Source organism: Rhinichthys klamathensis, unplaced genomic scaffold (assembly GCF_029890125.1).
Source record: "Rhinichthys klamathensis goyatoka isolate OS25496 unplaced genomic scaffold, OSU_Roscu_1.1 h1tg000210l_1, whole genome shotgun sequence".
Lineage (NCBI taxonomy): Eukaryota > Metazoa > Chordata > Actinopteri > Cypriniformes > Leuciscidae > Rhinichthys > Rhinichthys klamathensis.
In genome coordinates this window covers 1,388,328-1,403,573 of record NW_026606735.1, presented here as the reverse complement: position 1 = coordinate 1,403,573, position 15,246 = coordinate 1,388,328, and the positions used below count along the sequence as shown (strand labels likewise).

At 36.8% G+C, this 15,246-nt stretch overlaps 2 protein-coding genes across 3 annotated transcripts; one reads left to right on the top strand and one right to left on the bottom strand.

Annotated features, from left to right (window-relative positions):
- Positions 1-766: 766 nt before the first annotated feature.
- mmab (metabolism of cobalamin associated B) lies at positions 767-3,033 on the bottom strand. Its single transcript, XM_056263852.1, has 9 exons — positions 2,852-3,033; positions 2,661-2,725; positions 2,372-2,465; positions 2,234-2,291; positions 1,847-1,919; positions 1,646-1,743; positions 1,094-1,158; positions 950-1,009; positions 767-870 (listed from the first exon to the last, which is right to left on the bottom strand). Exons 1-9 carry the CDS (start codon positions 2,953-2,955, stop codon positions 786-788), a joined length of 702 nt encoding a protein of 233 aa, XP_056119827.1. The 5' UTR covers positions 2,956-3,033; the 3' UTR covers positions 767-785.
- Positions 3,034-3,250: 217 nt separating this feature from the next.
- mvk (mevalonate kinase) lies at positions 3,251-14,577 on the top strand. 2 transcript variants are annotated; one of them, XM_056263850.1, is made up of 11 exons: positions 3,251-3,553; positions 4,519-4,666; positions 4,830-4,971; positions 5,803-5,958; positions 6,464-6,567; positions 6,656-6,701; positions 7,454-7,544; positions 9,183-9,302; positions 10,351-10,504; positions 14,121-14,277; positions 14,470-14,577. In XM_056263850.1, exons 1-10 carry the CDS (start codon positions 3,476-3,478, stop codon positions 14,270-14,272), a joined length of 1,191 nt encoding a protein of 396 aa, XP_056119825.1. In that variant the 5' UTR covers positions 3,251-3,475; the 3' UTR covers positions 14,273-14,277; positions 14,470-14,577. The 2 variants fall into 2 exon arrangements, with proteins under 2 accessions (XP_056119825.1, XP_056119826.1); XM_056263851.1 differs by having other exon boundaries at positions 4,833-4,971; positions 14,470-14,576.
- Positions 14,578-15,246: the final 669 nt, after the last annotated feature.

Here is a 15,246-nt window from a genome sequence, read left to right as displayed (position 1 = left end):
GAAATGATTTCTTTCTCAAATAAATGCTGTTATTTTGAACATTCTATTCATCGAAATGTATTACAGTTTCCAAAAAAATATTAAGCAACTCAACGGTTTTTAACATTGATGTTAATAAGAAATTATTCTTGAGCATCAAATCAGCATATTAGAATGATTTCTGAAGGGTCTTGTGACACTGAAGACTGAAGTAATGATGCTGAAAATTTATAATTACCTTCACATGAATAAATTAAATTTAAAAATATATTAAAATAAAATTGTAATAGTTCACAATATTGCTGTTTTACTGTATTGTTAATCAAACAAAGGCATTCTTGGTGAGCTTAAGAGACTCTCCTTTCAAAAACATTATAAAAATCTTACTGACCTTAAACTTTTGAAAGCTACTGTATATGTGTGAAAAATTTAGTAAAAGGTAAATGTGTTTATATCATAAAATCAACATTTTCAGGGTACAAAAGGTAATATTAAAACAATTTTACCTCAGTAGTTTAAGTAATCCATACAGTATATATATATATATATATATATATATATATATATATATATATATAAAATGACCATTTTAATTTTACATGAAGGTGAACTATGGGATCATGACTATAGTACAAACTACATCAGAACATGATTGTTTATTGTTGATATATGAGTTTATTGTTAGGCTTCTAAAAAACTTTATACAGTAAACTCTGGGACAAAATGCCAGATCAATGTTTTTGGAGACAAGAGGAACATGGTTGAAATTTTAGATCATGAGACATTGAGATTTTTTTCTTCCTCCCCTATTCAGGTCTTTTGTAGATTGTTTCTGCATTGCCCTCTTTCATTGCAGCATATCTAGCCACCGTGAACAAGTAGTCACTCAATCTGCGGAAGCAAAAGGGTCTTCACTGATATGACTTAAATCACAATAAAATGAATAGATTCTAATAGAATAAGTTCATACCTGTTCAGATATCTGGCAACTTCAGGATCTGTCTCACCCGAACGGACAACAGGGGCAACACTGTAATACATAACATTTGATACGGTAAGGTAACACAAGTGGAACTGAGAATATTGTTTGTGTGCACGGTTATGTCAGACTGACCAGCGTTCAGCCCGTCGACACACTCCTCTGGCCACATGTAAAGCTGCGCTGCTTTTCCCTCCTGACTGCAAATCAAGTATGAGATTAAATGGCTTTCCTTCAGTTACTATCACCTTACTTACAATATTAATTGTCATCAACATGTCATTAAAGTCGGCATGAAACAGAGGCTGCGATAGTCTTTTCTTCCCTATTGTGACGTATATCTGAGTGAAACGACTTCTTGAACACTTGATTTTGTCCATCGGGAATTGATTGGATCATTATAGTTTGCTACTGCTGTGATCTCTTGTGATTGACAGGTTGTCCTGGCCTCACATCAGTAAACATGTCATCAGAGAAGAGAAGAGATGTTGTTGCATGAGGGATGGGAAGTCATTTTGATTATAGATTAGGAGGGCTCTTGAATTACATACAAATATAAGTTGTCAATTTTGATTTCATGGTGACTTTAACAACCCAAATCATAAAACAATTGCAATTTCCCATCTAGGGTCTAATTGCCATTCAACTCAAGATTATGAAGGATACATATTTCTGGAACATACATACAGGAAGTATGAAGTTGGTGAGTGGAGGCAGCTCCTCTGTCAACGAATCAATCCACCTCTCCAGCTCAATCACAGCTTGAGAGCTGAACTTCGTCTTCTCTGTTTGGAACAGGAACATCAGAATGAGGCTCATATTTTACTGCTAATCTATGCAGTTAAATATTTGAATGCATTTGTATATTGAAAACGAAAAAGAGCTTACGGATGTGACTGTCTCTAGCTGATGACCGTGGAGTGGCAATATTTGACCCTACGTCCTGTAGTACACACTGGATCTGTACAGACAAGAGAAGTATGTGGACACTTATGGCACGCAAAAATATAAACCATGAGCCATTTATTTGAAAACATTTCAAATCTGAGGTCAACTGACTGAAATCAACTTGATGCCAGGTGCAAAAATGACTCAGAGAAGAAGTAGAATTAATTCTGTAGAAAGGCCTACCAAAATCTATTTGCAGATGGCTTTTTGTATATAAAGCAATACAACTCATGCATTTAAAGAATGGCTTAAGTGTCCAAATAATTTCAGATCCACTGTAGATTAAATCATTCATTGCTTCTCATCAAACATCAGAGAGAAACATACCTTGTCCAGCTGATCTGTGAATGAATGGCCACTGTCAATGCAAAATTCTCTTGCTAACCTGAAAAGGGGAATCAGACGTTTTATTGCTTTATTGAAAGCATTTTAAAGTCATTTGACCCACACATTATGCTACATTACCCAATAGCTGATGATAATTCATCTGTTGTTCCCAAAGCATCAAATATATGATCCTCCTTTGGTCTCCTCTCACCTGTGAAGGTACTGGAAAAACCTAATGAGGTGAGACATTGAAAACAAGACAATGTTGTTTACACAAACCTAACACTTTCAGTTTGACATGCAACTCTATTACCCAGTAACATAACTTCCAATTTTTTTTGTAAATATATACTGTTGATCATTTCAAAATCCCAATATATAGGCTGCTAGCACAAATAAGCATATATATAGTATAAAATTAAATAACCTTTATCTCCAGTTTTTGTGTATATCTTGGGATTTTTTCTGTTTTCTTCAGATGTGCTGGCATACCTTGGAAAAGTAAAAAAAAACTTTAGTAACATTCAAAGTATCTAAGCTGATGCACTTGTAGTTCATTGGCTACATTAGCCTGAAACACATGGGATATGGGCTTCAAAGCTACAAGAGTCCTTTTACCTTTTTTTATCCCCACACACAGCCTGCATCTGCTTTATGCTTATACATGTCCCTAAACGAAGAGCACGGTGAAGACCCGTGGACCTGATCACGATAGATAACATCGTAAACGCTAAAACATTTCCAAACGCGCTTCTGTGTTTACTGTTGACGTTTTGACAGCTTCCGCTGCCCGTAGACGGGCGTTCTATCACGCAACCTATGACACGAGGTGCTGCGAATTGCGATTGGTGTTTTGAGAGTTGGTGACTATGAGAGCTTCATCCTGATAGGCGGGTTTAGAGTCAGCGATGTGAGAGCTCAATCCTGATTGGGTCAGAAGGTTCACGTGTATGGCAATGGACAAGCCGAAGCGATGTGTTACTGTGTATGAAGCGATGCGTTACTGTGTATGAAGCGATGCGTTACTGTGTGTGACGCTTTACTTAAGGATTTCTCGATTATTTATATTAGCTAAACTGTTATTTTTATCTGCTACAAGAATAGTGCGCTGAATTAAGCTCGGTGGATGACCACAAATATGAGATTTTAGCAAGGCATTATTGCTTTGGTCAGCATATACTGACACATTTTCTGGGACATATCTTGCAAATTCAGAAGTTTGACCAAGCTCTAATATTCAGGATGCAAACAAGAGAGTTCTTGGTTTCAGCACCAGGGAAAGTGATTCTCCACGGTGAGCATTCTGTCGTGCACGGAAAGGTGGGTGTTTAAATCATCAGAGACCCCAACATTGACGTCTTTTAATTGATGAGTTTGCACTTTTCCTTCATTAAAGTGTTTTTTAGAAAAATCATAGTTTTGAAGGATATTTCGTTTAGAAAAAAAAAGAAAAGAAAAAAAGCTGATGTGTTTAAGGGCCTGCAAATCATTTTTACTAGTCTCTTGGTGATTTGTTGTGTTTGGGTTCCATTTGTGTGAATAATTTTAAAATGTTTATGTGTTTGTTAATATGTAATTTTTATGTACATACAATGTTGGTATTACAGATCAAATGCTAACTTAAAGTTTGACATTTTCCTTTAACACAAAGTGCTAAGGTGTCAGTTGGCTGTAACTGTGATTTTTTTAGCAAGCTGTAACGTTTAATGTTATGTAGAGAGTATCAGCTACTGCCATGTTTTTATTTTATTTTTTACCAATATTTATTTAGAAGGTATTATTGAATTGCTTATTATGTAATAACAACTGTTTCAGTGTTGATTTTAGGGTTAATAATGTTCATAGTCAAAGTAGATGAGATGATTGAGATCATTCAGTTTAATTATGTCCAATGTACTTTTGGAAAACTGAAATTAAAGGGATAGTTCACATAAAAATGTACAAAAATTTGTCATCACTTACTCACCTTCAAGTTGTTCCAAACATGTATGAGTTTCTTTCTTCTGTTGAACACAAAAGAAGATATTTTGAAGAATGTTGAGAACCAGACAGTTGACGGTAGCCATTGACTTCCATAGTATTTTTTTTCCTACTATGGAAGTCAATGGCTACCATCAACTGTCTGGTTACCAAAATTCTTTTATGTTTTTATATGTTATATAAATTTATTTATGTTTAACAGAAGAAAGAAACTCATACAGGTTTGGAACAACATGAGGGTGAGTCAGTGACGACAAAATTTTCCCTTTAAAGTCCCTCTTCTGTTCTTTATTGATCTTAAACAGGTTGCTTTGGCTGTGAGTTTGAATTTGCGCACATACCTGCGGCTGCAGTCCACAACATCCGGTGAAGTGCGCATTAACCTCCCCAACATTGATACTTTTTTGGCCTGGGAAATAACAGCACTGCAGCCTCTTCTGGCTGGGTGTAAAGGTGAGAGAAGATAGATATTTGTTTTTTAAAATAAAAGAATAGTTCACCCAAAAATGAAAACTCTGTCATTATTTACCCCTGTATATTCATTGAAGTTGTAATAATGCAGTGTCGGAAAGCAATCATCTCTGGCCTGTGTTTCTTTGACTGTTCATTGTATCAGCAGAGCAGGGTGACCTGAAGGAACTTGACGCAGATCTTTTGAAGAGACTACGTGAATTCACAGGCATTTTAGATGATTCCACAGACACAAGAAGCATGGCAGTGTTGGCTTTCCTCTACATGTACCTGACTGTTTTTGCAGAGTAAGAACACCGTTCAACTCTCTGCATCATTTATTAAAGTGATCTATTTTTCAGATATTACCTTTCATGTAACGTGTAATATAGCTGTTTGTGGATGTAAAGGTCTACAAAGTTTCAAAGATCAAAGTGCACGACAAATGTAGTTACTGTCTCTCGAAAGAAAGAACAGATTCTGAACTGCCTATATATAGGTTTGTAAAAAATTTGCATGAACCTTGTGTGTTTGCGCACACATGGCATATAAATCTGATTCTGATTCTAATACTCAACTATGGTCTTCATTGGCTGCCTGCGAACAATATCAACTTTAACCCGCCTTCAAACACTGTAGTTGTAGCTGAGGCCTGGAAGAGTTTGGTTCGTGTTATCGACATGATGAGAAAACACTCTTCTCTGCTGCGAAAGCACATCCAGAATGGTAAAACCGACGCCATCGCTGCTGTGTGTACAAGTGCTAAGGAAGCCTCCAAAACTGAAATTCAGTTATGGTAATGGTCATTTCGTTTCTGACACGCACTGTAAGCGGTAGACCAATCACAACAGACTAGGCCATCTGACCAATCAGAGCAGAGTAAGCTCAGAGAGACTGAATCCTTGATCAAACCATTTCAGACACTGAAAAAACAGATGAAGCTATATTTGTATATTATGATGAAATTAAAGTGTTTTTTGACCTTGGATGCATGTAAACCTATTGTGGGAGACCTCCAAAACAAAATTAGGAAACTTTAAAATAGCAAAATAGGGGCACTTTAAATCTGCATGTATTTGAAAGCTTCATATGGACATGGTTAAATTGGGCTTTTGATATTTGCTGCTGTTTTTTTTCAGAGCTCTGGCCAGTATCACAGTGTCTGTGTGGTCAGAGTTGCCCACAGGAGCTGGTTTAGGCTCCAGTGCCGCCTATAATGTTTGTCTGTCTGCCGCTCTGCTGTCTGCCAGAGGCACCATATCGTCTCCTCTTACGCCACAGCAGGAGTCAGCCAGGTAACACTTCATTACAATGCATTATGGGGCTTTTATATGTAGATAATGTAGGTAAGGATTGTTTTATTTACTTTTTTACAGGGAGAGTCCCCCTTAAACAACATGCAACCTTTTGGTTACCAGACCAGATTGTTAGTGATAAGGCTACACCACTCTTTGAATAGGTACATCTGATCATCTAAAATTAAAAGATGAATTAAGCAACCGAGGAGCAGAGATATTAACTTAGAATTCCAAAGACATTGTCCTTCCTCTGTCCTCTCAAAACCATCCAGGTTTTTGAAAATGTGTGGTTTGAAATACAGGATAAAAGTATAAAAAGGGGTCAAATTTAGAATGGCTCTTCTGGTCATGCTCATTCACATTTAGCTGCCATTATTCCTGTCCTCTTCCTATTTTTAATATTAATTTTTAATATATTTTTTAAAATGCAATTTATTCTTGTGATGGCAAAGCTGAATTTTCAGCAGCCATTAGTTGTGAAAATGTTCTGTTTGTGTTGTAGATGGTGTAAAGATGAGATGGAGCTGATTAACAGGTGGGCGTTCATGGGCGAGAAGATCATCCATGGTAACCCTTCAGGGGTGGATAATGCTGTGGGGACATGGGGTATGACTGCCGTCTTATACATTCATGATGCTTCTTCATTTGATGTATTTTTTTTTTGTAATACATCACTTTATGCTTTCTATAACAGGTGGCTTTTTAAGATACCATGCTGGGAATATAACTCCACTAAGCTGGTAAAATTTGATACTGCAAAAACTATTTTCACAATATATTTTTTTAAGTTACTGTTCCAATTTATCAGTAAAGTACACTGCCAGCCAAAAAAAAAAAAAGTCGCTGTTTGGATTTAAATAGGCAAATACTTAAGAGTCTATGACTGGATCATTATTGCAGTTATTATTGTGATTCTAGCATGTTATATGTTTGGCAACAATTTGTTAACCCTGATTGATGAAGCGTGTAGTTTTCATTCCTTAAATAACCATGTAGGAAGATGCATCATGGCCATATTCCAGGATGACAATGTCAAAATTCATTAGGATCAAATTGTGACATGGTTGGGAGGGAGCGTGAAGAATCATTTTCACATATGAATTGGCGAATTAATTCATGCGAATTCGTTGAAAGTCTTTGGGATGTGCTGGAGGAGGCTTTACAGAGTGCTGGACTCTGTCAATATACAAGATCTTGACCAAAAATGTATGCACCACTTGATGGAAATAAATGTTGTGGTGATGTTTCCATCAAGAGGTGCATCATTTTTTGGTCAAGATCTTGTATTGACAATGAAATATTCGAGCACTCTGTAAAGTCTCCTTCAGCATATCACAAAAACTTTTGTATGTATACATATAGAAGTATTAGCCTATTCAACTCCAAACAGCGACTTTTTTTGTCTAGGCAGTGTATATAAAAAGTTATTTCAGTGAAATTACAAAACCAATATAATTTTCTAAGTGTGTTATTGGGTTCATTTTATCCCCAGGGTCCCCATTCTGAGGATCCTTCTCACTAACACCAAAGTACCACGTAGCACCAAAGTGCTTGTTTCTGGAGTGAAGGACAAAATTAACAAGGTAGTAAATGGCTCCCCACCCTCTTCCATATTTTTATTCCTGTGCCCTTCAATTAGCATAATGGCTGGTGTTGTGTGAGGGAGGAACACTCCAGGGGCCCAGTGCTGAGTGCCTTTTAGAAGAGCTCCAAATGAAGCACTCTGCCAACGCTCCTGTGCTCTGTTACCCTGACAACGGCAGCAGGTAGCCTCACTGCTGGCACATCCCGATTGGCCAAGTGGAATTCCGGTATTATTGGGGTGGAAAAGAGTAAAGAGTCAGGACAGACTTGAAAGGGGTCATATTCTACACTTTTGTGGCATTATTAGTCAAAGGAATAAGCTGTGAACAAGCGCAATTTAGTTTTACTCAGCCATTTCCACCCTCTTTTAGAATTTGTTTTAAAGGTATGGTTGACCCAAAAATGATTCATCTTGACCCACCCTCATGTTATTCCAAACCGCATGACTTACTTTCTTCTGCAGAACACGCAAGGAGATAGTTTATAGAATATCTGGTTGTTGGGCCAAGATGGCAGCATGAGAGGTGAAGGCTTTTGCTAATGCTCCTGCCTTACTTAATATGGAATTCCTCATTCGATCAGTTGAATATCTGATTTATTGAATTGAGCACAATGGCAGTACATCATGCTTCAACTTCACACTTAGTAGAGCACCTAAGAGCAGATGCCATTGATTTTTTTGTGTGTGCGCCAGCCAGTACTTCACACTCCAGCCTACTAGGTAGCAAACACTATTATTCATCTTCGTCTGCCAATTTAATGGCAGCTGGCAAAAGTGCATGATATTTTTAACCCCAAACCAGTTAAGTGCAAACCCTAACCTGCAGCCGATTTCATTGGTAAACTAATCGCGAATTCATCAGTTATCAGAGAATGTCAACGACATAGTACAGTCAAACCAAAAATTATTCAGACACCAGATATAATTTTTTATATATTTTTTTACTAGTGGGTGCAAGACGCAAGTTCATTTATGTAAGTGAGGATAGCAAAATAAAGTAACATGTGACATATTATACCAAAAAATTCTTTATACCCAAAAATTCTTCATCACCAGTAAAATTTATAAACATTTTGGGACCAAACACTATTCAGACACTTTGACCTGACCGTGTTTTGCTTGTATTTTTTGCTTTAGTTGCTAATGCGACCTTTTTACACCACCGACTGAACAAAATTAAGCATTGCTTGGTAGTTGGTTGACCTAAATTAGTATTATCTAATTTTGTACTTTAATTTAACAGCTAACAGTTATTCAACCTAATTCATTTGTGAGACAGTCTAACAGAAGGATGGCCAAAACCAGTGAAATATCAACTGATTTGATAACTCTGAGTTCTTGTCATATTTTATTACCATTTTCTAAACTATAGCGAATAAACTGTGATAATGTGAGAAATGTTGAAGGTGTCTAATTTTTTTTTTTTTTTGACTGTAGTACATTGGACTGTTATTTCCAAATGGCAAGAGTTTGATTTGCAGTTGTATGGTGATATTCTGTTATCACCATACAATTATAATGATCTTTTACTGTGACAAGCTTAAGCTGATTTTTCTTGATGAATAATGTTGTTCCCTCAGTTGTGTTTGTACAGCACTTATCTGTCCTTTTGGTCCTCTGCACTGTTGTCTTGCAGTTTTCCTCCGTAATGAAGCCAGTTCTGGAGTCCGTCAGCGCCGTGTCCTGCACCTGTGAACAGACTCTCACAGAGATGGCCACACACGGACCTTCAGCTGAGCACTACAACATACTGGAGGTACAATCACACAGCTTTTTATTCATAAACAAGATGTATATTATTATTTGTGCCAGACACTTTTTTTCAGTTTTTGCCACATTTTTTCTGTCTGAGACAAATTTGGGAAATCGTAAAGATTTCTTTCATGGAATCAGCAGTTACTTTTGCTATTTAATACAGTTAAAACTTTTGGGATTGGTAATTAAAAAAAAAAAAAATTTATGATTTGGTACTCAAAAACATTTCACATTATTAGTGCTGAAATCAATTGTGGTGTGTAATATTTTTTGTGGAAAACCGGATTTTATTTAGGATTCTTTGATGAATAGAAAGGTCAAAAGAACAGCATTTATTTGAAATATATATATTTTTTTTGTAGCAATTTGAATGTCTTTGTCACTTTTGTTCAATTTAATGCATCCTTGCTAAATAAACGTATTTCTTTATTTAAAAAACTTTTGAATGGTGCAGTATTTTAGATTTATTTTTGGGGTTTGTTATTTTCCAGGCAAAACATTACTAACATTAAAAAAATTAGTTGCTTGGGTTTGTGTGTCATCATTCAATTTTTGCATGTAAAAGAGAAAGAGTAGGTCCGAATAGACATGGGCTGGTGACTTAAAATTCCCAGTCAGCGGTATCAATTGTGACCAAATATTAGCTGAGACATATATCATATAGTCTGACATAAATGAAAGTGGATCTCTGCCCTTTTTTTAACCCAAGATGTCTCTAGGGTCATATATCAATATCTATCACATTTGCAACAAACAGAAAATGTTGTGTAGTGAACAACCAGTATAACGTTATACAAGAGCTGTTGTTGGACACATGGCCCAGGAGTTTGCGCATTACACATTGATTTGTGTTGGGCAGAAGAGCGATGCAAGTTTGAATCATCCTGTTTCTCTGTTTTCTGCCCAGAATTTCTTGTCCTCCCTCAAATTTCCTTTAAATAAAAAGTGGCAAAAGATCGATATTTCTATTCGAAGAAAGCCCTGATGGCTGAATGGATGGGTTTTATTGATCCTTTTTAGACTTTTCTCTGTGTGTCATTTGTCATCAGGAGCTGATTGATATAAACCAGCACCATCTGAATGTGATGGGTGTGGGTCACTCATCTTTGGACACACTGTGTAGGGTCACTCTGGCCAGGGGGCTGCACAGCAAACTGACGGGGGCAGGAGGAGGAGGCTGTGGAATCACTCTCCTACGACCAGGTACCAATATACACACCAGAATACCAGAACAAAGATTTTGGTTCTTGATCATTCAAAAATCAATGCCTTTATGCTAGAATGTTCTAAGTGGTTGCTAGGGCTCAGTGTTGGGGAAAGTTACTTTTAAAAGTAATGCATTACAATATTGCGTTACTCCCTAAAAAGGTAACTAATTGTGTTACTTACAATAATTAGGTAACTAATTAGTGTTACTCAAACAAACCTTTCAGCTGTGCTGCCATTCTGGATTGCAGAAGAATATAATGCAGGAGAAGAAAGTTCAACACTCTTACTTAAAGGGATAGTTCACTTTGAAGTACATTTTTTATATGTTTTAGCTTACCTCAAGGGCATCCAAGATGTAGGTGTCTTTGTTTCCGCAGAAGTTTCAATTTTGATATTTTTAGGTCAAACCGTTCTTGTCTGTCAGTCATATAATGCAGGTCTATGGTCACCACCTCAAAGAGCATGCACAGAGAAGTCCAAATTAAACAGGATTTAATGACTCGTAAATGTAAGTACACATTGATGGCCTAAGACACGAAACGAGCGGTTTGTGTGAGAAAACGAACAGTATTTATATCGTTTTTACCTCTTGTAACGCACAGACCGAAGCGCCCGCGCCCTCAGATCACTTGGACGTGGCTGTGTTTACAAGAGGTCAAAACGATATAAATACTGTTCGTTTTCTCACACAAACCGCTCGTTTCTTGTCTTAGGCCATCAATGTGTACTTACATTTACGAGTCATTAAATCATGTTTAATTTGGACTTCTCTGTCCATGCTCTTTGAGGTGGTGACCATAGACCTGCATTATATGACTGACAGACAAGAACGGTTTGACCTAAAAATATCAAAATTGAAACTACTGCGGAAACAATGACACCTACATCTTGGATGCCCTTGAGGTAAGCTAAAACATATCAAAAATTAATTTCAAAGTGAACTATCTCTTTAAAGACCCCCTGAAATCAATTTTATTTTTTAGCTTTTAGTATGAATATGTTAGCCTTAAGGTTATGGACAAGCTGGTGTGTTCCAAAAAAATGAACAAATTCGCATTTAGGAGATATAAGCATTCAAAACTTACAGTGTCTCACTTCCGCTAAAATGGATCACGGATTTTTATGACATCACCGCGGACTTCAGCTTCTCGTCACATTTTCTGTCCAATCAAATGCTCTCTTGAATCTAAAGCGTCCCGCCCCGTAACGTTACTTAGCTCAAACTGATATGGTCTGACTCCAAAGACGGTTGGTTCATTTTCGTCCTCGTCATCGGTAGACGATTCTGCTAAGTCTGTTGGTGCAGGAGAAGTGGCGGAGAAAAATCCTTTACTATTGAATCCAACGTTTAATTAGCGCTCAGATTTGCTTCCATGTGCTGTCAAGTACGACTTGCAATCTGTGAGGTAAACTAAACTATTGGCTATTTGAAAAAGGGGGAGGAGCCATTCAATATGTCCAGCCTTAGCTTCCTCATTCAGTGGAAATTACGTCAACGCATCATACAAAGCTGCTCGTTCCAAGGCACTGCATGGTTTGTAGGGAAATTACAAACCTGCGCACACATATTCAAACGAATATAACTATAGAATCAATTTTTAATGCGCATGTGAACGCCATCAGGTCACAGGTTCGCGTTTAAAGTCTGTTTAGAGAGAACGCCGTCGTCTTAGTGGCCCCTAATGTAATAACAAATGATAATTTTGCTGGAAGTGAATCAATCAAAACCAACTTTAGCCGGAAATAACATTATTCAAAAATCGCTATAAAGCCAAAACAATCTCTGTTACCGTAAATTGTATGTTTATCTCTGTAAAGCTGCTTTGAAACAATCTCCATTGTTAAAAGCGCTATATAAATGAAGATGACTTGACTTGACTTGACTTCAGTGGGCCTTTTAAATAAAATAAAAAAAATTAGCCAAAAACGTGATCTTTGTGTAACTAATTCGTTTTTTTTTTTTAGCTTGTTTGTATGGTTGGACCATCAAAAGTCAGCAGCAAAGACATTGGTTAATAAAGTGAGTGGTTAATAAAGTGAGATTAAATACATAAAGTATATTTGTGTTAACTAACATATTTAGATATTGCAGGTTTTGTGTAATATTCTTAGTTTGCATTTCATTGTTTTTATTCATGTTGAGGAATACTGAATCTGTTTTTGTTCAAGTGAGATGAGTAAATGCCTGCTCACATTTAGACTAGAACTACAATAACCATCATGTTTACACAGCGCACACACCGCCTCTGCACTTACAGTACTTCTGATTTCTGAAGAGAAGAGAGGTGTCAGTCGATAAATGGAAAACAAAGTAATTTGAAAAGTGACTCAGATATTTTGCTGTAAATTGAAGAGTAATGCGTTACTTTACTAGTTACTCGCGTTACTTGTAATTCGCTACCCCCAATATTGCTAGGGCTTTGTAATGCATTTGTGTAGACAATTAGACAATCTTCTGTCAATTCTGACACCTGATTTATTATAATTGTACCAATCATTATTGTTTTCGTATGAAATGTCTTCATGGAACCCTATGGAGTATATTTTTTATATGCTTCCTGTGGTTAATCAGTCTGATTGCTGCGTATTGTTTGAAAAGTCTCCATGAGGGTGGCACCCTGCAGACTGCGTGACTGTTTAATGCGATTTGTGAGGTAAATCTTGCTTGTCACTCTTGTCTGACAAAGCTAACAACTTGACGCAGAAGCTGTCAGAATGGGCCACACTCTTTGTTTATGCCTGAAGCCACTAACGCATTGAATTTTAATCAGGATCTTAGAACCCTCAAAAACAGCCTCCAATAAAGAGGAGACACAATGCAGGAAGAAGCCGGGCAACATTTATGCTGTGATGTTGTTAGCCTAGCAGCTCGAGTATGTGACATTGTCATTTCTAGGCATGCCTTGTTAAGGCTGAATTGAGACTTCTGAGGTAAAGTCCTTTTCTGTATTTGATTTGCAGACAGGATTGGTCTTTCTCAGCTGTTTTGTGTCTTGTTGCTCCTTTTAATCAGGTTGTTTGCCATCTCAGCGTTATTTAAAGGTCCCCATAATGCTTTTCGGGTATTACCTTTCATGTAGTGTGTTATATAGCTGTTCATTGTCTCCCAAAAGAAACAACCGATTCTGAACTGCCTTGAAACAGGTTGTCAGTAATTCCATTGTTACTTCCTGCACAAACCTACGTAGGTTTGGAACAAGTGATAAATGTGTATCCAATCCTCCCTCTATAATATAATATAATATAATATAATATAATATAATATAATATAATATAATATAATATAATATAATATAATTGTACACACTGTACACAAAGGTTACATTTATTTGATCAAATACAATTAAAAACAAAATACATAAATTACAATTTAAAATAACTGTTTTCTTTTTTAATATATTTAAATGTAATTTAAGCTGAATTTTCAGCATTATTATTCCAATCTTCAGTGTCACATGATCCTTTAGAAATCATTCTAATAGGATGATTTGGTGCTCAAGAAACATTTTTTTTTTTAAATTATTATTATCAATGCTGAAAACAGTTGTAATTGAGTAATTTGTCTAGGTCTTTGTGTTAATGGGTATGTTTTCATCCTTTTTGTTTGCAGAGACAGATGCATCAGTGATTCAGAGCACCTTTGAGGAGTTAAAGTCTTGTGGCTTTGACTGCTGGGAGACCAGTATTGGAGCTCCTGGGGTACAGCAGCACTCATCTGCTGCGCTCAGTCAGGACATACTGAAGATCCTCAACAGCTACTGAGACTCAAAGCAAACAATGTACTTTATGCTTCGTTGTTATCATTAGCACGGATGCTTGTTGCTGCTGTTACTCTGGATCTTGGTTCGACAAATGTAGTTCATAATCATTCTTGGAAAATTATATAAAACATAAGCTAATCATCTGTTGTATTGAAACTTATTTGACATATATTTGTATTACATTCAGGTTTTTTTTTCTCCACACATCAATGCCACTAGATGGCAGCAGAATGTAACACATATTTAATACTGTCAATTTTAGACAGTGTGTGAATGCAAATAATAGATATTTTAAATACATATGAATGAAATGAATTTAAAATAATATTTTCATTAAAAGCTATGTTGCACAAGATTATTATTTCCTGTCCTGTCTGTGTATTCCTAGCAAATGTAGGACGATTGTCTCATTTGCCAACATGTTTCTCAACACGGATCACATTCCCGACCAGAACTAGCACAGCTTGGAGCATTTTGGATTGAGTACAGCCGTTGTATTACTGTCACTAAACCCAAAGTAATTACCTTTCAGTTCTTTGCTCTTTGTCAGAATATTTTGCACCGTAACGGGTTTGAAGCCAAGTAGTGGATGCAAGGATGCATTTGGCTGTCGACCAGACGCAGGCAGACCAAGCTGATCTGTGAAGCGCAGTGATGAAATAAACGCTTTGCACTTTGAGCGGAACACATTTCCCCACAGTCCCAGGAGAGGGGTGTAATTTTAGTGGTGTTTTGTAAGGAACAGATAAAGAGTGGTATCTTCAGCACGCAAGACCTGAAGCTAGAGAAAAGGAAATGGATTTGCACTGAGATTAATGTGTTCCTGTAAACCGAAGGCCGGCAGAAGGACAGAGCCTCTTATGCTTGAACAAGTCAATTTGAGAAGACCTAGGGAGGCCAGAGACGACTTTGAAAGTTGAGTTCTGCCAGTTTTGTAAATGTGAAGCCGTCAGCAAGCTTAATCCAGGTGAGTTT

What these genes read in the sequence shown, in the direction of transcription:
- mvk (XM_056263850.1), top strand. Translation starts at nt 3,476, where the DNA reads ATGCAAACAAGAGAGTTCTTGGTTTCAGCACCAGGGAAAGTGATTCTC. An exon ending in TCTTCTGGCTGGGTGTAAAG is followed by an intron (nt 4,667 to 4,829) that starts GTGAGAGAAGAT and finishes TCATTGTATCAG; the next exon opens with CAGAGCAGGGTGACCTGAAG. An exon ending in TACCTGACTGTTTTTGCAGA is followed by an intron (nt 4,972 to 5,802) that starts GTAAGAACACCG and finishes GTTTTTTTTCAG; the next exon opens with AGCTCTGGCCAGTATCACAG.
- mmab (XM_056263852.1), bottom strand. Translation starts at nt 2,955, where the DNA reads ATGTTATCTATCGTGATCAGGTCCACGGGTCTTCACCGTGCTCTTCGT. An exon ending in CACAAAAACTGGAGATAAAG is followed by an intron (nt 2,466 to 2,660) that starts GTTATTTAATTT and finishes TCACCTCATTAG; the next exon opens with GTTTTTCCAGTACCTTCACA. An exon ending in TCACAGATCAGCTGGACAAG is followed by an intron (nt 1,920 to 2,233) that starts GTATGTTTCTCT and finishes TTGTCTGTACAG; the next exon opens with ATCCAGTGTGTACTACAGGA.